Source organism: Elephas maximus, chromosome 21, assembly GCF_024166365.1.
Source record: "Elephas maximus indicus isolate mEleMax1 chromosome 21, mEleMax1 primary haplotype, whole genome shotgun sequence".
NCBI classification, from domain to species: Eukaryota; Metazoa; Chordata; class Mammalia; order Proboscidea; family Elephantidae; genus Elephas; species Elephas maximus.
The window spans coordinates 33,646,457-33,669,438 of NC_064839.1; the positions used below are offsets into that span (position 1 = coordinate 33,646,457).

Sequence of the window (22,982 nt, forward strand, 5' to 3'; positions counted from 1 at the left end):
GGGTGGAGCCAAGAAGGAGGCCCGAAACTTGCGGGGGGGCAACTACTGCCGAAGGCGGGACTTGCCGTCAGCCAATCAGAGAGCCGGATCGTGATTCGGTTAGTTCACTGGCTGGGAGGGCGGGAAACCCGCGCTTGCGCTCCGCCTTCGAGTGTGCGGGAGGTGACCGGGTATCTTTCTTTGGGCTTGGGGCGGTGAGGCTGCACTCCTTTACTGGGAAGGTAGGGCAAGTGGGGCGAACGTTTCTTCAGATGGTGGCCGGCCACATCTTCCTTCACTTTGCGGGATGAAGTGGATGGATTTCTCTCATTTGGAGAAAGTAATGAGGCTCGCCCCTTTCATTTTGGAGGGAGAAGTGAGATGGATTCCACTCAGTTTGAAGGAAGAGGTGGGGTCACTTCCCTTTAGTTGGGGAAGAAGAGGTCCTCAATTCTGGGAAAATGGTGGGATGCCTCTCAGTTCGAAGGGGAAAGTAGAACACGTTCCCCTCAGTTTTGAGGAAGAAGTGGAATGGGTGCCCCTCAACCTATATGAAAAATGGAGATGGTCCTCCTCAGTTTGATGAAAGACGAGAATACCTCGCAGATTTCGGGAAAAAGTTGGGTGCATCCTCTTAATTTGAAAGGAATCGATCGGCTGGGTTTCCCACAGTTACGCAAAAAAGTGAGATACGTTCCCCCCAGTTTCATGGAAAACGCAAGAAGAGAAAACCCGGTTTAACAGATGAGAGATGAGCCTCCTTCTCAGCCTGGAACGAGCTGGGCCCTCTTTCGGCCTTGGGGTTTCTGGGCACCGCGTTGACTGTCACGGCTTTTTGGGCGCTCCCAGTACGCGTGCGCGGCGCTGGGTGGGCTTGAGGGCCGGGAGAGGGGGGGGGTCCCATGCCTGCGCTGGCGGCGCTGAGGGCGGCCGCGCACTGCCACCTGCCGTCTGCACTGGGCAGCGCGGGGCCGGCCGCCTCGGTACCTGGAGCTGGCCCCGCGCGGTGGGGCGCCACTTGGGTGGAGGCGCCGTGCCCTTGCCATCTCAGTCCCGCCGCCGGGCGGACCCCGGCCCTTCTGGCTACCGGCTGACCCCTCCGGCAGGCAGGACGCCGCTGTGCCCCTGGAGGGTCGTGGCCGCACGAGCTCTGAATCCGAGTGGGGGAAGGTTTTGAGAAGGTTTGCAGGAGCAAAAAAGAGTATGTTGCGGGACTTGCGGGGAGAGGGCTGCATTGGGGGGATTTCCGGAGCAGAGGCAGGTTTAGAGGCGAGGAGGAAAGGGGGTCCCCACTACGGCTGCCTGGGGCATGGTCTCGATTCCGGACCTGGCTTGGGGGTATCAGAGCCAGGATTGGGGGGAGCGGGACCCACGTGCCTGTGACGCGGGGGCGCCCGGTAGGCGGCGGCTGCGACGCGGGGCCGGCGGCTGTGCAGTGCCGGGAGGGCGGCTGGGCAGGCGGCAGGATGCTGCGCGCCGCATTGCCCCTCCTCGGGCTGCCTCTGGCTGGGGCCGCGGCAGAGGGAGAACCTACCCAGGAGCCAGGGGCACCGGGCGAGCCTCCCCCGAGCTTGGCGCTCTTCCGCTGGCAGTGGCACGAGGTGGAGGCGCCCTACCTGGTGGCCCTGTGGATCCTGGTGGCCAGCCTAGCCAAGATCGGTGAGTGCGTGTATGCGTGCACCAGGCCGGCACCCGGCATCCGACCGGCCCCTGGCCCCCCAGGCCACCAGATCCCGGTGGCTTCACACACGGTAACCAGACTTAGGTTCGAGTCCTAAAATCCGGTCGCCCGCCCAGTTCCTGCACCGCCTTTTCTGGGTCTTCCTTCTCCCCTTTTCCTCCCTTGGGAGCTCTGAGGACTCGCCTCCCCTCAAGAGCTGTCCCAGCTCTTTCCTTCAGCCCCAGCCCTGGGTTCCTGTGTCCAGAAGAACCCCTCTCTGCTTCTCTCTTCCCCTTGCAGTGAGCTCTCCTCGGTCCCCAGCCTCTCAGGAACCTCTGCCAGCAGGGGACATTAGGGAATGATATTCTCCAATGAACCTAGGCATTCTGGTCCTGAGGAAGCAGCCTTCCCTGGAGACCACATCCCACTGTCCATTCTCTTGGAACGCTAAGCTGCCACGTTTCCTCTAGCACCCCTCTGTGTTTCCCACCTAAAGAGGCCCCCTTCTTGTGCTTAGATGGGGGACCCCTCTTCCCCAAGTCAGATCTACAGTCTTCCCATTTCAGGGTGTAGGAAACTTCCGTTATTGGAGCTGTGGGCACTACTAGATGCTTTCATGCACCTAACCTCCTGACCTCACAACACTGAAGGCTGTGCTTCAGACTCTTTCCCTGAATAGAGCTGCTTTTCCTTCCTCTGCCCCCTTCCTCCCCCTTCAGAGCAGCCAGTGGCCCCTCCTCCCACCAGAGACCCCCCCCCCTCTTTGTGCAGACTCTGCTGTGGGGTGACTAATTATAGCTGAGCGTTGCTACTCACTCCCCATCTATACTGGCACAGCCTGTACTCCAGTCTCCTAATACAGCCTTTATGTAGAAATCACTTAGCCTAGAATTTGACCCCCCACCCTCCCCTCACACCATACACACTACTGGCTGGGGAAGGGGGGCTGGTCAGGAGCAGAATAGCCACTCTGCTGTGGCAGCCCAAAATTAATAATAATTGAAAGTGGGGCTCGAAATGCCTCAGGGAGCCTGATTCTGCTGGAGAACTGGCTTCTGTGATGGCTCTTCGATGGCAGGGTGGGGGTTGGTGCATACTCTGGAGGCGAGGACAGAATAGGGACCCTGAAGGCGGGAGGAGGGGGATGAGTGTGGGGAGATCCTTGAGCTTCCTAGAGGCCCCTGAGCGCTGAGAGAAAAGTGGGAGGAGCCTCAGATTTGGAAGCTAAAAAGGGGGTTTGCTGCAAAGTCTCTGAGTTGCAGGAGGGCTCCTGTCTTACTTAAGGTTTATAGCAACGACAGTAGTTTCCCGCATAAATCATAGTGCTTTTTCTAGCTTGGGTGACACATCTTTTGGAGGTAGGAGAAGAGAAAGAGCCTCCTTCACCATAGCCGAAAAAAAATCCTCAGAGAGGAGAAGAAAGATAAGTAGACTGTTCAGGGACAAGTTCCCCAGCTTCATCGCTAGGAGTGTTTTGCTTTTTTTTTTTTTTTTTTTCTTTTATTCAACAGTAGCCCTGGTGGCACAGCGGGTAAGAGCTATGGTTGCTAACCAAAAGGTCGGCGGTTCGAGTCTACCACCTGCTTCTTGGAAAGCCTATGGGGCAGTTCTACTCTGTCCTGTAGGGTCAATATGAGTCGGAATCGACTTGATCGCATGAGTTTTTTTTGTTTGTTTTATTCAACAAATCTCTGTGTACAGCTCCTTATCTGCCAGGCACTGCCCTAGGCCCTGTGGGTACAACTTCCAAAGGGCACTGCTTGGCGTAGAGTCTCACACAAACTAACATGGAGGCTTCTCCCAGGAATTATATGGTAAGAGATACGATGTGTTCACTCATGGTCTCTGGGCTCAGGGGAGAGCCAAAAGAATTTATTTTAGGGGTTAAAGGTAGGAGTAGGCTATAGTGGAGGAAACCCTTTTCTTACCTGTCCTCTTTTCCTACGGACAGATTTATTATTCCCCCCAGCCAGTCATATTCAATTAACATTTGTTGAGCATCTGCCATGTGTCTGAAATCATTCTAGGCTCACTCACATGTCATATAGTTTCATTCTTACCCTTTGTAATGGGTATTTTTCCCATATTACCGAAAAATTGAAGTTCAGGTTAATCGAATAATTTGCCTGAGATCACACAGAAAGTGAAGGAGTTGGGAGAATACCTGGAGGCTTTCTGACTGTAAACCCAATACTTTTTTCTTTTTATTGTGCTTTAAGTGAAAGTTTACAAATCAGGTGAGTCTCTCACACAAAAATTTATAGACACCTTGCTATATACACTCCTAACTGCTCTCCCTCTGATGAGATAGCACAGTACTTCCCTTCCCTCTCCCTCCTTGTGTACATTTGGGTAGCTTCTGGACACCTCTGCCCTCTCATCTCCCCCAATACTTTTTTAACTAGCGAGTCCTTTGAGACCCTGTGTAATGAAAAGCATATAGGGCAAGGAGGTATATAATGCTCCTAGGAGGTATAGTGTGCATCATGGTCTAGATAGGGAGGCAGGACATATAATGATGGTGGATTTGAACTGCTGACCTTTTGGTTAGCAACGGAACTGTTAACCACTGTACCACCAGGGCTCCAATATAATGACCAAACCAACCCTCTGCCATCGAGTCGATTCTGATTCATAGCGACCCTATAGACAGAGTAGAACTGCCGCATAGAGTTTCCAAGGAGCGCCTGGCGGATTCAAACTGCCGACCCTTTGGTTAGCAGCCATAGCACTTAACCCCTACACCACCAGGGTTTCCAATATAATGACAGGTGCATTTTTTTTTTAATAATTTTTATTGTGCTTTAAGTGAAAGTTTACAAATCAAGTCAGTCTCTCACATAAAAACTTATATACACCTTGCTACATACTCCTAATTACTCTCCCCCTAATGAGACAAAAAAAATTTTTTTTTTAGTGAGACAGCCCTCTCTCTCCCTCCACTTTCTCTTTTAACGAGACAGCCCTCTCTCTCCCTCCACTCTCTCTTTTCAATGACATTGAAGGAATTCCTGGGGGAGCAGTTAAGCACTCCACTACTAAACAACAGGTTGGTGGTTGAAATCCACCCAGAGACGATCTGTTTCCGAAAGGTCACAGCCTTGATAACTCTACAGAAGGCAGTTCTACTCTGTACGCATGGACTCATCATGAGTCAGAATCAACCTGGCAACTGTTTTTTTTTTTTTTTGGTAAACATTTATTGAGTGTTTACTATAAGGCACTGTGTTAACTGCTTTTGAATAGATTATTTAATCCTCACAACAGTCCTATGAGATCATTACTGTTTTTACTTCCCTTTTGCTGATAAGAAAACTGAAGTTCAGAGAGGTGAAGTTATTTGCCCCAAGAGTTTATTTTAGGGGACTAGTAAATGGAGGAGCTAGGGTTTAAACCCAGGCAGCTTGATTCCAGAGCCCTTGGTTTTACATGTTATACATGCAAATATATCAAGTAGTATTTGCTGAGGTTCAAATAATTGTGGATACGGGAAGTCAGAGAGAGGCAAGAAAGGTGAGGTCCCCTGAGGATGAGGGTAGAGAGGAGAGAGCATTTATAGGGGAAAAAGCAAGGAAAGGCCTAGGTTGCCAGGGCATGATAGGAGTGCCAAGAGACAGGCAAATTTGGTTGCAGGGGAGGGTTTGTAGCCCTGGAGGTTGGAGATTTTGGGAATCCTGCATATCTTTTCTCCTTTCTTGGTCCCAGGGTCAGGGGTCCTGACCTTAGGTAACCTGTAGCTGGGTGTGGGTGTCCCATAAACTATCAGTTACTGTGTTAGTTATCTAGTGCTGCCATAACAGAAATACCACAAGTGGATGGCTTTAACAAAGAGAAATTTATTTTCTCACAGTCTAGTAGGTTATAAGTCCAGATTCAGGGCCTCAGCTCCAGGGGAAGGCTTTCTCTCTCTGTCGGCTTTGGAGGAAGGTCCTTATCCTCAACCTTCCCCTGGTCAAGGAGCTTCTCAGGCGTAGGCTCTGTTCCTGGTGCTTCTTTCTTGGTGGTATGAGGTCCCCAACTCTCTGCCTGCTTCCTTTTCCTTTTATCTCTTGAGAGGTAAAAGGTGGTGTAGGCCACACCCCAGGGAAACTCCCTTTACCTTGGATCAGGGAGGTGACCTGAGTGAGGATGGTGTTACAATCCCACCCTAATCCTCTCAACATAAAATTACAATCACAAAATGGAGGACAACCACACAATACTGGGAATCATGGCCTAACCAAGATGACACATATTTTTGGGGGGACACGATTCAATCTATGACAGTTACCTCCTGTCCTCTTCTTGCATTGTAGTGTTTCACCTGTCCCGGAAAGTGACGTCTCTGGTCCCTGAGAGCTGCCTGCTGATTTTGCTGGGCCTGGTGCTAGGGGGCATTGTCTTGGCTGTGGCCAAGAAAGCTGAGTACCAGCTGGAGCCAGGCACCTTCTTTCTCTTCCTGCTGCCCCCTATCGTGCTGGACTCCGGCTATTTCATGCCCAGCCGGCTGTTCTTTGACAACTTGGGTGCCATCCTCACCTATGCAGTAGTAGGCACACTCTGGAATGCCTTCACAACAGGAGCTGCCCTCTGGGGCCTACAGCAGGCTGGACTTGTGGGTGAGTGACGCTAAGACCTGGGCCCGCAGGAGGAAGATTTGCCAGCTGTCACCCTACTTCCCTCTTCTCCAGCTCTGGAGATCCTATGTGGGTGAGAGCTGTGCTCTGGGAGCCCTGCCGTAGGTCCCTGCCAGGCCCACCTGGATTGAAAGGCACCACCCCAGATGGGACCTCCAGCCCTTGTTTAAGTCTCTGCCAGTCAAGGCTGCGCTTCTGCAGCATGACAGCTGAGCAGGCCTGGCTCCCAGCTGTGTGTGGGCTGCCAAAGCTGGTGAGCCCGCATCACCACTCTGCTGCCTCCTGCCCTTTTTTACCACACTGCCACTTGCCAATCCCGCTTCCCTGAGGCAAGCTTACTTCTCCTGCAAGGGCCTCCTGTCCTGCCTCTGCCCAGGCCATGTCAAGGTGATTTTCTGCTTTTATTATTATTTTTAATAAGCATATATTACATATCCACAAAATACAAGACACTGTACTGGGTGTTCCTCCTTATCTTATTGACTGTTCATAACAACCCTGCTGGGATATAATTTTTCCCATTGAATGAATTAGCCCTTTAAATTGATTTGATATCATGTCCAAGGTTAGTAGGAAAGGTCTGTTTTTCTGAGGCTCCTTGCCTTCAGGTTGCCCTGTCACGCTCCCTCCTTCCTCGTTTTCTGCTCTGAGAAATCCGTTCATCCCAGAATGTTGGCAATTCAGTCTTTTCCCAAGGTACGAGGAGAGATTTGCAATTTCCACCTGGGGACCCCAAACTGGTTTCCCCATTGACTTAGTGAAGTCTTTGGGGCTGGAAGGGAAGGGAAGACATCAGACTATAATGATGATAATAATAGTAACAGGTAATATTTATTGGATATTTACTATGTATTAGACACTAGCTAAATAATAAATTCTGTTACTATTTCCAAGGCAAGCTCACCACTCCTTACAGATGAGGCTCAGAGAAGCTATACGACAAGTTCAAGTCGTACCTGTGGTATTTTCATACTATATTCAGCCTTTGTAGACTGATACCTGATATCCCCTCCCCCTCCTGCTGAAAATTGTGAGTGTCACATCCCTTAGATGAGAACCACAGGTATGGCAGAAAGCGCCAGCTTTTGTTCTTCTCCCTAATAAAGCCAATCGGCAGCCAGTTTCCAGCGTCTGGTGGTTATTACCGTCATTGCAGTTTTTATTATCAGTGCCACTTTAGCTTTTCAGGTAACATAGGTTACATAGTCATCTCCAGGGTTGATTTTCGCAGCGGTCTTGTGAGGGAGGCATGGCTCAGAGAGGTCACGTGACTGAGCCAATATCACACATCCAGGTCTTAGGCATAGGCAGCTCGGCTCAGGTCTCCTGACCTGCAAGCCAATGCTCTGCCTGTCATCCCAGTTCCTCTCTGGGCTTCCCTGTTTTCACAGTGGGATGGAGGCTGTAGGAGACTGGGTTGTCCTCACCCATTACTGGTCTGTCCCCTCTCTCTCCCTCCAAAGCCCCTAGGGTGCAGGCCGGCTTGCTGGACTTTCTGCTGTTTGGGAGCCTTATCTCAGCGGTGGATCCTGTGGCCGTGCTGGCTGTCTTTGAGGAGGTGCACGTCAATGAGACCCTCTTTATCATCGTCTTTGGCGAGTCCCTGCTCAACGATGCAGTCACCGTGGTGAGAGTACACAGCTGGCTGCCATTCCCTGACTCCAGGCTGCTACACCCTGAACACTTGAGCTGTCTGAGGAACCAGCTCAGCCCCTCCCTGAGACCCCTGTGGGAAGAAACATTCACATTTTCTCAGCAGTCCCAATGCTGCCTCCCCTGCCCCATCTTGACTCTTCTCTTCTCACTCAGGTGCTGTACAAGGTCTGCAACTCCTTTGTGGAGATGGGCTCAGCCAACGTGCAGGCCACTGACTACCTGAAGGGAATTGGTCAGTATTTCCCCCCTCTTGGCTGGCGTTGGAGGTCTTCCTCCCCTGGCTTGCTGAGGCCCCCTAACCCTGGCATCAGGAAAGAGGAGGCTGTTTGGGGTCTGCCTCACTCCCTTCCCTCCTCTATGGAGAACTGGGGTCTTGAGAACCAGAGCAGGAGGGGCTTTTCCTGGGAACCAGGCTCCGGAATCCTGACCCCCAGGGAGTGTGGTGGGCATCATCCTCCACTCCCTGCCAGGCAGCAGTTTTGTCAGCCTGGGTAAGGTCCAGGCCACGGGTCATGCTGACAACCCACTCCTCCCCCAGCCTCCCTGTTTGTGGTCAGTCTGGGCGGGGCAGCTGTGGGCTTAGTCTTTGCCTTCCTCCTGGCCCTGACCACACGCTTCACCAAGCGGGTCCGCATCATCGAGCCGCTGCTGGTCTTCCTCCTCGCCTATGCAGCCTACCTCACTGCTGAAATGGCCTCGCTCTCCGCCATTCTTGCGTGAGTCCTGGGGGCCTTGCAGGCAGGCAGCTGGGAGAGGGCACAGGAGATGGTTGCCCCTCACAGGGACAGAGGCAGGACCCTGAGGAGTCCATAGGTTTCCCTGAGCCCTTGTGGTAGCAGGAGCCTCAAATTCCCTTGGGGAGACAGTGAGCCTCGGGTAATGTTTCAGGATCTGTCTCCAGAACTGTCCTGGGCACCTCAGAACCCAATCTTCCTCCACTGGAAATGCTCACTGGGGCCTGGGCTGAGCTGGAAGTGAAATCCGAGGCCTGGTGCCACTGGGTCTGGTGGCCGTAGCACTCCAATAGGGGCTTCCAGGAGGCATTTATTCCAGGACCACCACTAACTGCTGTGTGTCCTTGGGACAGTCCCATACCTCTCTGGGCTTCAGCTCTGAGAGCCTGGTATCCTGTGATGGGCAGCCCCCCTCCTGTAGCATGTTCAAACCCCAGAGGCCATGCCCTGCCTCCCTCCTCACTTGCCCTCTCTCTCCATCCCTCTCCCAGGGTGACTATGTGTGGCCTGGGCTGTAAGAAGTACGTGGAGGCCAACATCTCCCATAAGTCACGCACAGCTGTCAAGTACACAATGAAGACTCTAGCCAGCTGTGCTGAAACTGTCATCTTCATGCTGCTTGGCATCTCGGCTGTGGACTCTTCTAAGTGGGCCTGGGACTCTGGGCTGGTGCTGGGCACCCTCGTCTTCATCCTGTTCTTCCGAGCCCTCGGTATTGTCGGCACCCTCTGCCTTCCCTCTCTCCTTCCTACCCTGCTTAGCCCCACCCACTGCAGCTCAGCCCCCAGTCTGAGTCCTCATCCCTGTCAGCTCCTCTTGCTGCTCACCTCTCCCAGCCCCTTTAAGACCTTAGCCTAGATCCTTGGTGCCCTCCACTCCCAATGCCCTGCTCCCACTGGCCTCCCTCCTGCTGTAGGCGTAGTCCTGCAGACGTGGGTGCTGAATCAGTTCCGGCTGGTCCCTCTGGACAAGATTGACCAGGTGGTGATGTCTTATGGGGGCCTGCGGGGGGCTGTGGCCTTTGCTCTCGTCATCCTACTGGACAGGACCAAGGTCCCTGCCAAGGACTACTTTGTGGCCACCACTATTGTGGTGGTCTTCTTCACGGTCATCGTGCAGGTGGGAATGCCCACGAGACTGGGTGGGGAGAGGGTCTGGCAGGCCCTGGGGGAGTCTTGGAGCCTCTGGGACCGGGGCTTCTCTTCCTACTGGGGAACACAGGGGCCTGCCTTCCCTAACCTTGAGTGCAGCAGAGTGGGGGTACAAAAGCTAAGGCCTAACCGTGGGGGAGAGAAGGCAACAGGGAACTGAGTAGAGTAGGGCTTACCTACTGCCTGTCCTCAGGGCTTGACCATCAAGCCGCTGGTCAAGTGGCTGAAGGTAAAGAGGAGTGAGCACCACAAACCTACCCTGAACCAGGAGCTGCATGAGCACGTGGGTACCAGAATCCCCTCCCTCCTCTCTTCTATTCTGGGCAGTGTCCTGATCCAGTCCCCCATCCATCCCTCTTCTAGACTTTTGACCACATTCTGGCTGCAGTGGAGGACGTTGTGGGGCACCATGGCTACCACTACTGGAGGGACAGGTGAGGGAGCTGCCCCTGAGGCTCCTTCAGCAGCAGCAGCCCCACCACTCAGGGCAGCATGGGCCATGTGCCATAAATTCTGAGAAAGGCACAGCCAGGCTCAGGTGGGATGACCCCTGCTGGAAGCCCTCCAGTGGCATCCTAGTGCTCTCAGGATAAGGTGCCCCATTGTCTCCTGCCTGGCCCTGTGTGATTTGGCACCTGCCAGACTCCCAGCCTCACTGTGCTCCTCCCACTCCTTTACTCTCTGCCTGCTAATCACAGGGACCTTATTTTAGAACCTCAGGACTCCCCACTCCCCCCACCCCCCACTGGGCCTTTGCAATATTGTCCTCTTTTTTGCCTACTCCAATTCATCTTTCAGATCTCCCATAGGCATCAGTTCCTTAGGGAGGCCTTCCTTGTCCTCCCTGACTAGGACAAATCCCAGTACACTCTGTAATTCTCCTTTATAATTCTTGTCATGGTTTCAATTTCACAGTTATTTTTAATAACTTCAGTTAATCTTGGGCTTCCCCATAACCTAACTTCCACAGAAGCAGGGACTAGCCTTCAGATTCCCCTGGCTGAGGCCCACACCAACAAAGCCAGGCCCGTGCTGGCAGTGGCCCTGTCCCATCTGAGGAAGGGCCAGCCAGCCAGGCCTTGGGGATGGCACTCAGGGCTGGGCTTGGCAACCTCTGTAGGTGGGAGCAGTTTGACAAGAAGTACCTGAGTCAGCTTCTGATGAGACGGTCAGCATACCGCATTCGGGACCAGATTTGGGATGTGTACTACAGACTCAACATCCGGGATGCCATCAGCTTTGTGGACCAGGTGGGCCAGCAGCTAGTGGTGCGTGGACAGAAGGGTAGCAGAGCAGGGTTGGAGGGGGCAACAGGCAGGCAGTCCCCAGTGGGGATCTGGGAATTCCCAGTTGGCTCCATAGTCTTGTGACGTGGCAGCTACAGGAACCGGCCTGCCCTGGTGCTAACAGTCAGAGTCTGGCAGACACAGTAGAAAAATGTGGGAAATAGTTGGACTCTAGAGTCAGCAGATTGGGTTCTATTCTTATCACTGAAGTCACATATCCTCTCTGAGCCTCAGTTTCCTCAACTATAAAAAAGAGGGAATAAGAGTACCCATTTCGTAGTTTTATGAATTTGATGAATATGTAAAGTGCCTGGCACAGAACCTGGCACATCAAAAGAGCTAAGTAAGTGTTAACTGTTGTTATTCCTTTTATTACCTTTCCGACTGTCTGGGCCACCCTCCATCTGACCTCTGTCTTGACCCCCGCTTCAGGGGGGCCACGTCTTGTCCTCCACAGGGCTCACTCTGCCCTCGATGCCCAGCCGCAATTCTGTGGCAGAAACTTCTGTCACCAACCTGCTGTGAGTCCTGAGCCCCCTTCTCCTTCCTCGAGCTCCTTTCCATTGAGTGCTCTCTCTGAATCCCTTCTAGGGAAGAGTTGTCAGCACCTTTGTTCCTGGCCTTCCCCTGGCCTGTGTCTCCTACCCCTCCAGCATCCACTTTCCCTGCCCCCTGCAGGAGGGAGAGTGGCAGTGGAGCGTGTCTGGATCTGCAGGTGATCGACACGGTGCGCAGTGGCCGGGACCGTGAGGATGCTGTGATGCATCACCTGCTCTGCGGAGGCCTCTACAAGCCGCGCCGCAGGGTGAGAGCAGGCAAAAAGCAAACCTGTTGCCATCAGTTGATTCCAATCCATAGCGACCCTAGAGGACAGAGTAGAACTGCCCCATAGGGTTTCCAAGGAGCAGGCAGGTACAAGAATTCCAGGGGAAAGGTGGTGTGGGTCTGAGGAGGTGATGGTGATCAGAGAGGTTCAAGAGGTGGTTGGCGCCAGCATGTGGAGAGCTGTAGGTGCCCAGCTGAAGAATTTGGGCTTCATCTTGTTGGTAATGAGAATTTTTGGGCTTTCTTTTTTTGAGGAATTTTTTTTTTACTACTACAAGGACTTTTTAAGAATGCCTTCTCTGGTAGCACAGTGCAGATCAAATTGGAGGGGGTGAGCTGAGAGGCCAGGGTCCCAGTTGGGAAGCTGGAGTGAAACACTGTGGATTCAAGGTGGGTGGTGGGAAGGGAGAGGAGCACATAGGACTAGGTGGTTGGCCCTGAAGGGGAGAGGAGGAGATGGAGGACACGGTCCTTGCAGATAACTGGGAGAATGATGGGACACAGACAGAAGCAGGAGTGCTGAGGAAGCCTGCGGGCCCGGCTAGCATGGCGAAGGCAGACATCTGTTTTAGGTAGTGTTAGTCCAATGCAGATCGTAAAACTTTGCAGCTGGAAGGGCCCAGTTCATCCAGGGGGGAATCTGTTGTGACTCCCGCAAGGGGGCAGCAAGCCATTACCTTGAACCTTTCTGAACTTGGAAGCTAGCCATTGCCATTCCCAGTGGTCTTAATAGTCAAGGCTCTTTCTATGGTTGAGACAGAATTGGTGTCCTTTAACTTGCACACGCTGGTCCTGATTTGACTCTGCAGCTCTGGGAATAAGTCTTTAAAAGATTGAAGACAGCTTCCTCCCAGGCCTTCTTGCCCTCAGGCCAGCACCTCCTGTCCCCTGCACCATCCTGGTGTGTCTTCTCTGGTCATAAGCAATGGGGCCCAGAGTGGGAGGTACTGCTTTGGCTGTGGTTGGCCAGGGCAGGGCAGAGGGGCTTTCTCACTTTTCTCATTCTGGAACTTGCTATTCTCTTTCTGCAGCCCAGGATCCTCCCACTTTGATTCACTCTCCTGGGCCCCCATATCGTCCTTACAGTCAGGCAAACCCCTATACATGTCTTCCTCATGTTAATGGCTGTCAAACTCTGTCTCCTCCAACCTATTTTTTTTTAAATGATTTTTTCTTACAGAAAATTTCAATCATACACAAACTAGAGAATAAAATAATAAACTCCCATTTATCACTCAGCTCCAATAATTATCAATGTATGGCTTGTTACATGTAATAACCCCACCACACCTTATCTATACTTTTCTTATTTTAAAGAAAATCCCAGTTATCATCTCTAAATATTTCAGTATGTATCTCTAGGTGGTAAGAACTCTTTAAAAATTATGTATAACCATAGTACCATTACCACTTAAAAAGAATAACAATAATTCCTTCTTATCATTAAATACCCAGTCAGTATCCAATAAATATCTTTTTACAGCTGGTTTGTTCAAATCAGGATCCAAGTAAAGTCCACATTTCGCATTTGGTAAATATGTCTTGTCATTAAAAAAAAAAAAGTTCCTCCTTCCTCTTGCTATTTATTTATTGAAGAAACTGGATACTTTGTCTTGGAGAATTTCCCATTTTCTAGACTCTGCTGATTGTATTCCAATGGTGTTGTTTAACATGTTCCTCCATCCCTGTGTTTCCTGTTCAGATTCAGGAACATTCAATAGGTATAGTATATCTTTTTTATTGTATCACATCAAGAAGTACATAATGATTGGTGGTCTCTCTGTATCTGTGTGTGTGTAAGAATGGTCAGTGGGTTTAGTCTTAGGTAGTCAATAAAAAAAAAAAAAACCAAAAAAATTGAAGTAAGATTTTACTTATCCCTGTTAAATATCATCTTATTTGATTTAGCCCATCATTCCATCATTTGGATTCCATTTCTGCCATCAGATATCTCCTCAGATTCACATCATCTGAAAATTTGCTAAGCCTGTTAACAAATCAACATAAAAAACGTTGAACAGGATAGAGCTGAGGACAGAGCCCTGTTGCATGCTACTAAAGACCTTCCTCCAGATTGACGTGGATCAAGCATTTTTGGGGTATGGTTACTCAACCAGCTCTGAATCCACTTAGCAGTACCATAACACAGTCTATAATCCTTCATGTTCTTCACGGAAGTGTCATTAGAGAAAAGTGTCTAGTATGCAGTTAGAAATATAAGATTATACACTGAAACCTGTGAAAGCCAGAACTTGATGGGACTGCCTTGTTTTTCAGGGTCTTTCAAGTTTCTGCCTGTGACAGGGTGCAGTCTTACCAGTTTTCTATTGCTCCTTTTAGTGGAAAATATTTCAATTTTCCTTCTCTGACAGTTTCCGCCTTACACAGGTTCCGGCTTTTGCAGGTTTTACTGTAGTTTGAGAGGAAAGGGCTGGAGATAAAGATTTGGAAGCCATGTATATCAGTTTTCCTTGCCTGGCTACCTCAGAATCCCCTGGGGAGCTTGCCAGAATATATACTCCTGGCTTCACTTCCTGGAGATTCTGAATCTGTGTAGCATATATAGTAAACTGCATAGTATAGAGTGGGACTACAAATCTCTATTCCTAATACATTCCCCAAGTGATTCAAATGCAGCTGACTGATGGCTAGTGTTTGGGAGCCACAGGTCTGTATCACTGGGGTAGCTGAAGCTGAGAGACTGGATAAGCTCTCTGGGCTGACCATTTAGAGGGATAGAAGAGGGCCAAGGATAACACTGTTAAGAATGCATGTGGAAGAAAAGGAAGGGGAGCTGGTGAGGAGAAGAGGGAAGGAATCCTTGGAGAAGCAGTAACAGATGATGTCTCAGAGGCCTGGGTGGAAAGAGGTCTGGATGCTACCTGGAGGTCAGGCCAGGGCTCAAGCTGAGGCCATGGAACTAGTGACCAGGGAGAAGGCAGTCTGGTATTTAAGGAAGTAATGGGTCTGAGGAAAAGTGGTGTCTGAATCAAATTATAAAAATTTGGCAAGAAGAAGGGAGGCAGTGGGTTCAGTGAAAAAGCTTTCTTCAAGGAGGAGAAGGCCAGCACATGCTTGAAATCAGAGGAGAGGGAGCCAATGTCGAAGGATAGATTGAAGAAAGATTGAAGGAGAGTGAGAAATAGAGGTAGCAGGAGAGTGATGGGGATGGAGGGAGTGAGCTGAGAAAAGGGAGAGGCCCGGGTTGAGAAGTGAGGAGCCTGGGAAGGGGCTCCTGCCTCCTGTCACTTCAAATCAGAGAGAAGGGAAAAGGCACAGGGGATGGGCAAGCTGGATATGGGGGGATAAGCTCTGGGATAAGGGAAGTTTTCTCCCAGTGAACTGAGAATGCAGAATCCCTGGCTGGGTCACTATTGCCCTTTTTTTTTTTTTAATCTTTGGCTAGGTCTGGAAAAACCCACCGGCAGGGTTTGTGTTAAATGTGTTGGGGCTGTGGGCTGGGGTCCCTGTGGGAGGCCAAGGCACCCAGCCTCACCGCAGGGTGGTGCTGTCATTGCTAGTACAAAGCCAGCTGTAGCCGTCATTTCATCTCAGAGGATGCCCGGGAGCGTCAGGACAAAGAGGTCTTCCAGCAGAACATGAAGCGGCGGCTGGAATCCTTTAAATCCACCAAGCACAACATCTGCTTCACTAAGAGCAAGCCGCGACTCCGCAAGGCTGGCCGCAAGAAGGCATGTCCCTTCCCGGATTTCTGTTTGAGGCTGGAGGCTGACAGGCAGTTTTGAGCCCCCAAGTGTTGGAATCCAGCTTAGAGGAGCCTAGTTGGATATTCCTGCCCTCAGGGACTCGATGGTTACAGCAGTTTAAGTTACCTCTTAGAACTTCCTGGAACCCCAGAAGGGTAAGGAGAAGCTTTTAGAGGGAGATCAGCTTCTTAGTTATGTGGTCACCTGCTGGGAGGCAGCAGGAGCTCCTGCCCTGAGGGGCAACTCCATGAGCCGCTAATTAAGGCCAGACTGAAGCATCCAGAGCCCTTGCTGGGGCACAGGTTACTTGGACTCCACCAACTCTTACCTAATTGGCCAAGGGATGGTAAGACCATTGGGTCTGACCTGCCCAGGTACAGATTCTCCCCCTGCTGGGTTAGGAAGGGTTGTCCTCCTGTTGACCCTACCCAGGACAGGGTTGGGGTCTGGGAGCCAGGGCCAGAGGCTCAGATTTTCTTTCTTGGTCCTCAGAAGGATGGTGTGGCTAACACTGGGACTACAAATGGGAAACCTCCTCGAGACGTGGGCTTTCAGGACACAGGCAAGCAGGGAGCAGGGGTGGGGTTGAGAATGAGAGGGAAAGGGCAGAAGTCCATCAGCCAGAATCCTAGAGGCCCTCTTCTGTGGTACATTCAGTACCATGAGCTGGGCTCTTTCCCTCTGGGACTAGATGGGGAAACTTGATTTCAGAGTTGGAAATGGTCGAAAGTTATTGGACGTTTGTGACAAAAAAAAAAAAAAAAAGTTTGTGACAGGAGGTGACTTATTAACTATGGGCTACAGGCCCTGAGGACTTGAACAATGTAGAAAAGGTGTCATGGGGAGAAGGGGAAGTTTTGAAGGATGGATGGACCCTGGGGCCCAGTGTTCCTGTCTACAAAGCCAGAAGTTTGGATGAGTTGAACTTTAACGGGCCTTCCAGCTCTCAATATGCTCCCATTTCCAGTTGATGATGGGATCTGTGTCTGAGAGGAGAGACTGGGAGAGCTGAAAAGTCTGACTTCTCTTATGGCCTCCTCCGAGAACCTCGCCTTCTCTGGTCGCCTCCTTGGGCTTTGTAATCACACTTCCCTTGCTCTCAAGCCCCCCGCCCTGTTCCAGCACTCTTGCCCACCCTGCCGCCTCACGGTCTGGTGAGGAACATGAGGTAGTAAGCCTACCTAACTGATGAAACAGCCAGAGGAGAAAGCAGGTGCCTCTGCCAATCATGGGCTCTGCCTGGGTGGACAGGGAGTCACCAGGGGAATGTGTAGTACCTAGAGGCAGCTGCTGGGCTGGCTGCCCTGACTCTGCCCTTGTCCTTGTCCAGCTGCTGTGATATTAACCGTGGAGTCTGAGGAGGAGGAGGAGGAGGAGAGTGACAGTTCAGAGACGGAGAAGGAGGACGACGAAGGGATCATCTTTGTGGCTCGGGCCACTAGTGAGGTTCTCCAGGAGGGCAAGGTCTCAGGTAATGGTGTCCTCTCTGCCTCCCTGGGCTGTGCAGTTGGCTCCTCTCTCTTCACTCCTGGCCTCTACTCCAGACAACTCTTTTTTTCCTAGTGGTTAAGAGCTCAGCTGCTAACCAAAAGGTCGGCAGTTCGAATCCACCAGCTGCTCCTTGGAAACCCTATGGGGCAATTCTACTCTGTCCTATAGGGTTGCTATGAGTTGGAATTGACTCTATGGCAAATGGGTGTGGTTTGGTTTATGTATTCACCAAAGCATTTACTGAGCATCTCCTTTATATCAGACACTTGACATGATCTTACTCAACTCTCACAACAACCAAGATGGGGAAACTGAGCTCATAGAGGCTAAGGGACTGTGCATTGTCAGCGTCACACAGTAGAACCAGAATGTGAATTTGATCCACCTGACTCCAAAGGCAACAAACTGCCTTTTCACTGCCATACTGCCCCCTTTACAGTCTAGTGGGGAACATAAGGTAGTAGGCAAACTTAATAGCAGGCTCTGTTTTGACCATACTCAGCACACTTGTCCTCAGGTAGAGCCCCTGGTGAGGGTGGCAGCCTGACCTGGAGGAGGAGGCTGAATTAATCACTGTGGAATTATTATGGACGAAGAAACCATACATGTTTCCATACTTGAGGACCTAATTCACTCATAATGCTAAATATCACTACTGGTTGGCCCAAGCACACTCAGATATTTTTTTTTGTTGTTTAAGTATTATTTTATTGTGTTTTTGGTGAAGGTTTACACAGAGTTTAGATTCCCATTTAACAATTTTTACACAAGTTGTTCAGTGACATTGGTTACATTCTTCACAATGCGTGAACGTTCTCGTTATTTCCATTTTAGTTGTTCCGCTTCCATTAATCTAGTTTCCCTGCCCCCTTACAGTCTCATCTTTGTTTTAAAGTAATTGTTGACTGTTTGGTCTCATGTAAGTGATTTTTTTTAAAGGAGCGCTGTATTTTTAGTTGGAAACCCTGGTAGCGTAGTGGTTAAGTGCTGCTAACCAAGAGGTCGGCAGTTCGAATCCGCCAGGTGCTCCTTGGACACTCTATGGTGCAGTTCTACTCTGTCCTGTATGGTCGCTATGAATTGGAATCGACTCGATGGCAGTGGGTTTGGTTTTTTTGGTACTTACAGTTGATATTCCTTATTTTTTGAGCCAGTTTGTTATTTAGCTACAAAGTGACCTCAGGGATTAGTTTTGGTTCAACTCAGATGTCTTTTTAAAAATGTTTTATTATAAAAAATTTCAAAATATACAACAGTAGACAGAACAGTAAAATAAATTCCCATTTATCCACTACTCACCTTCAGTAATTACCTACTCATAGCCAGTCTTATTTCATCTCTGCCCCTGCCATACCCCTCCCCACAGGGTTCTTCTGAACCTTATCTCAGATATCATTTCATCAATAAATACTTCAGTACGTATCTCTAAAAGATAAGGATTCTTTTAAAAAACATATAAGTACAATGCCATTATTATATCTAAAATCTCTGTCTTCAAACATCCAGTTAATGTCCAAGTGTCTCTGATTGTTTCACTATTTTTTACAGTAGGTTTCTTCAAGCCCACACATCGTATTTGGGTGATAAGTCTCTTTTAACCTATAGCAGTTGTTTTCCAGTGGGGGAGGGAAGCAATTTTGTTCCCCAGGGGACTTTTGGCAAAGTCTGGAGACATTTTTGGTTGTTACAACTAGGGGGTGCTACTTGTATCTACCGGGTAGAGGCCAGGGAAGCTGCTAAACATTCTGCAATGCACAGGACAGTCCCCATCACAAAAGAGTTATCTGGCCCAAAATGTCAATAGTGCCAAAGTTGAACACCCCTGATCTATTGGTTCCCCTGCCCATTTTTTTTTTTTTTTTTACCTTGCAATGTATTTGTTGAAGAAACCTGGTCATTTGTTCTATAGTTTTTCCCTGTCTGAATTTTGCTGATTGCATCCCCAAAGTGTCATTTAATATCTTTTTCTGTCTCCTGTATTTCCTTTCAACTGATAGTTAAATCTAGATCAGATTTCAGTTTTAATTTTTTGGTAAGAACACTTCATAGGTGGTGATGGCGTCCTTCTGTTGTATCACATCTGGAAGCACATACCATCTGTTTGCCTTTTGGTGAGGTTAACGTTGATTAGTGGGTTCAGATATTATTATCCTAATTGATCCATTATCAAGTTCCCCATCAGCTTTCCACTGAATGGTTTTATCAGCCACTGATCCTTGCCAGATCCAGCATTTCACTGGGGGTTTCACAATGATGGTATTCTATCTCTCTTTGCATCTGCATTTCTTAGCTGGAATCTTCCATAAAGAACTTCCTCTCATCAATTTGGCTACTTTCAGTTTCAGTTCATACAGGAAAGAATGGATAAATGATTGATTTTTTCCTTTTATTTACCAGTTTTCAGACTAGTGAGTTAGTTCCCCAATACCCTTCAAAGGTGGACACCGAATTAAAAAAAAAAATTTTTAATATTCCAGAGCTTTCATTTTTTTTTTTTTTCAAGGGACATAGTTTTTACTTTTAGTCACAGCATCAATACATTTCATAATGTGCTCAGTCAAGAAGTTACTGGACTACTCTGGACTTAATAAGCAGGTACATACTGAACCAGTTGCTGTTGAGTTGATTCCAATTCATGGCAACTCCACAGATGTCGGAGGAGAACTGTGCTCCACAGGGTTGTCAGTGGCTGATTTTTTGGAAGTAGATCGCCAGGCCTTTCTTCCGGGTACCTCTGGGTGGACTTGAACCTCCAGCCTTGCATTCCATCACTCAGGGACTCTGATACATATGGTCAGGGGCCTTCAAGTAGATTTCATCATAGCAACCCCATGTGACAGAGTACAGCTGCCCCATAGGGTTTGCTAGGCTGTAATCTTTACAGGAGCAGATGACCAGGTCTTTCTCCTGTGGAGCTGCTGGATGGGCTCAAACCACCAACCTTCCTGGTTAGTAGCTGAGCATGTAACCATTGTACAACCAGGGCTCTTTCTGATACATACTGAATGCCTATATGCAAGGCATTGTGCTTGGCTTTGGAGAGCTGGGAGGGGTAGGTGGCCAGAAGGCTTCTCTTTCCTAGACTTCCTGTAAGGCAGTGGCCTCATTCATGGCTGAGCCTGAGCCTCCAATCCCGCCACCAGCAGTTCTGGGTTTCTTGGCTTATTCTCAGCTTTGTTCTGTCGTCCTTTGCAGCCCAGCTTTAGCCTGCTGCTAGGTTTGCATGAGCTCACACTCCTGGGCTCTGTCCCACCAGAGGGCTGTGGTAGGAGCTCAGGCAGGGGGCCCAGCAGCAAAGCTTTGGGCATGCAGCCTAGAGCTGTCCCTCACCCTTGATGGCTGCCTGGGATGGGGTTTGGGCCAGATGTGGTCTCTTAAACTGGTGCTGCAAGTCGAGTGAGGGCTAATGGCAGATGGGGCTTCTTCAATGTTGGCTCCTGCTTTCACTTGCTTCACTTATTTTCCTTTGTTCAGTCGGTATTTGTTGAGCACCTACTATGTGCCCAGCCCTGTGCTAGGTGCTGGGGGTAGAACAGAGCAAAACCATCTGTGGTGCTTCCCTTCAGTAAGACAGTCATCAAACAATCACACAAATGGATGTAATATGGCTATTGTGGAATGAATTTGTGAAAAAGTACTTAGACAAAGGATTCCACTGTGTTGGTAATGAGCTCGCATGTACTCTCTGTCCCCAGGGAGCCTCGAGGTGTGCCCGAGCCCACGCATCATTCCCCCCTCTCCAACCTGTGCGGAGAAGGAGCTCCCCTGGAAGAGTGGGCAGGGAGACCTGGCAGTGTACGTGTCTTCAGAGACCACCAAGATCGTGCCTGTGGACATGCAGACAGGCTGGAACCAGAGCATCTCGTCCCTGGAGAGCCTGGCCTCCCCGCCCTGTACCCAGGCCCCAACTATGACCCACCTGCCTCCCCACTCTCTGGCCACTGAAGAGCCCCAGGCCCCTCTTGCCCTGCCTTCTGATCCCCTCCTGAGCTTCGCCTTCCCCCCGAGCCTGGCCAAAGCTGGCCGCTCTCGCAGCGAGAGCAGTGCAGACATCCCTCAGCAGCAGGAGCTGCAGCCCCTCATGGGTCAGGAGGACCATACCCATCTCAGCCCTGGTGCTGCCAACCCCCGCTGGTGTATCCAGTTTAACAAAGGGGGCCGGCTGTAGGCAAGGGCTCGAGGTGCCACTGTGGGACATGTTCCCTGTGCAGTGGGCAGATAAGCCTGCTTAACCTGACATGGGGCCAGTGGGGCCTGGACTGAAGAAGCAACTGGGTGCCAGCTCCTTTGGGGCAGGTCAGAGGGGTCTCCTGGGCTGGTCCTCACAGGCCCCCCTCACTACCCTTGCTGCTCCTAACCCCTGCCGCCTTCCCTTTCAGTAAGGGCCCTCCCCGGGCTCAGGATCCAGTTCAGAGTGTCTGGGGGTAGGCCCAAGACTTGGGTAGCCAATACCCCTTCCCCAGTGGGTCTTCCTGGGGTTACCCTGGGCAGCTGCTCCTGCCCCCCAAAGCAAAGGCATCATTCCTCAGCTGACACTGGCCTGTCCTGCCCTACAGCCCCTCCCCAGCACGAGCTCAGGGACAGTGCCCTGGCAGTGAGGATCAGAGAAGTGGGCCTGGTGGTCCTCAGAAGAATTGGCTTGGAAGGTGGAGCAGGTCTCAACCTTCGGTCAGCCGCCCATAGACAGTATTTTTTAAGGCAGGAGAGGAATCTCTGTCCCCTCCCTTTGCTACCAGGTATTGCGGTGATGGTTCCTCCTCTTCTAGGACCAAGGCCACAGAGCTGGGCCAGGCTTCAGATCAGGTCTGCTTCTTAGCTAGGGTTACTCTGGGGATCTGCTGCTCTGGGTCCAAGTCTGGACCTTTCTGATCCTTGAGTCTGGGTTTTCTGGGGAGGGGAGACAGAAACCTCTGGGCTCCCATGTCACCACCTCCACATTCCCTAAACAGGAAAGGACCTAGGTATCCCAGGGCTACTGCTCCACTACTCTGGGGCTGGGATCCTGGCAGTAGTGGTAAGTGGCTGACTGGGTGCTAGGTGACTTTCCTGGGGTTAGCACCTGCCCTGTGTTTTGTACCCTGAGCCTAAGATACATTAAATACTTCCCAGGTGGACAGGTGCCCTGTGTCCACGTGGCTGGGAGTTCTGGGTGTGGGGGGCAACAGGAGCATCTGGTAAGGGAGATGGAAACTTCCAACTGCCTGTCCCAGGGCTTCTGGGATAGAGAATGGATCCTGGGCAGCATCATTAGGCCCTCCAGCCCTCCCTCGTGCCTCCCCATACCTGCCTAGTCTTGTCCCCTTAGCAGGGGGCCTGCAGTAGCACTCCAGGGGATCCCTGTGTAGGCACAGGTCACCGAATTGAGGGTCCACAAGATGGGAATGGCTAGTAGGGGAAGGGACCCCAGAGGTCAGCTGCCCGAAGATGCAGTCATCACACGCTGGGACCCCAGAAGCATTCCTCTAAAACCTGGAGGTGGCAGGGATTGGCCAGATGAACAGAGGTGTTCTGCAAATGGCTGGTGGGAGGGCAACCTCAGAAGAGTTGCTTACCCTGAGTGTTTATGACACAAACCAGGTAGTACAGGGTCCTGAACCATGGCTAGAAATCCCTATATAACAGCAGTCCCATAGTTCGGTTTCCACTATGTCTGAAGGACTTTTTTTCTAAAAAAGAAATCTTTATTGAAATTTAACTCACATACCATAAAATTACCTATTTAAAATATACAGTCCAGTGGTTTTCAGTCTATTCATAAAGTTGCGCAACCCTTACATAATCTAAGTTTAGAACATTTTTATCACCCCCAAAATAAACCCGTTGGGAGGCTGCTCGAGGAGGCCAGGGGACATGAAGAAATTGGAGCTGGGATGGTGG

At 50.5% G+C, this 22,982-nt stretch overlaps 1 protein-coding gene across 1 annotated transcript; it reads left to right on the forward strand.

The window, feature by feature from the left end:
• Positions 1-1,437: 1,437 nt before the first annotated feature.
• SLC9A5 (solute carrier family 9 member A5) lies at positions 1,438-22,337 on the forward strand. Its single transcript, XM_049864250.1, has 16 exons — positions 1,438-1,638; positions 5,935-6,237; positions 7,719-7,882; positions 8,065-8,143; positions 8,450-8,627; positions 9,137-9,357; positions 9,562-9,764; positions 9,990-10,079; positions 10,160-10,230; positions 10,917-11,046; positions 11,515-11,603; positions 11,761-11,887; positions 15,429-15,599; positions 16,107-16,176; positions 16,945-17,085; positions 20,801-22,337. The coding sequence occupies exons 1-16, from the start codon at positions 1,446-1,448 to the stop codon at positions 21,271-21,273; spliced, it is 2,703 nt and encodes a 900-aa protein (XP_049720207.1). The 5' UTR covers positions 1,438-1,445; the 3' UTR covers positions 21,274-22,337.
• The last annotated feature ends 645 nt before the right edge of the window (positions 22,338-22,982 follow it).

What these genes read in the sequence shown, in the direction of transcription:
- SLC9A5 (XM_049864250.1), top strand. Translation starts at nt 1,446, where the DNA reads ATGCTGCGCGCCGCATTGCCCCTCCTCGGGCTGCCTCTGGCTGGGGCC. An exon ending in TCAACGATGCAGTCACCGTG is followed by an intron (nt 7,883 to 8,064) that starts GTGAGAGTACAC and finishes CTTCTCACTCAG; the next exon opens with GTGCTGTACAAGGTCTGCAA. An exon ending in TCTACAAGCCGCGCCGCAGG is followed by an intron (nt 11,888 to 15,428) that starts GTGAGAGCAGGC and finishes TGTCATTGCTAG; the next exon opens with TACAAAGCCAGCTGTAGCCG.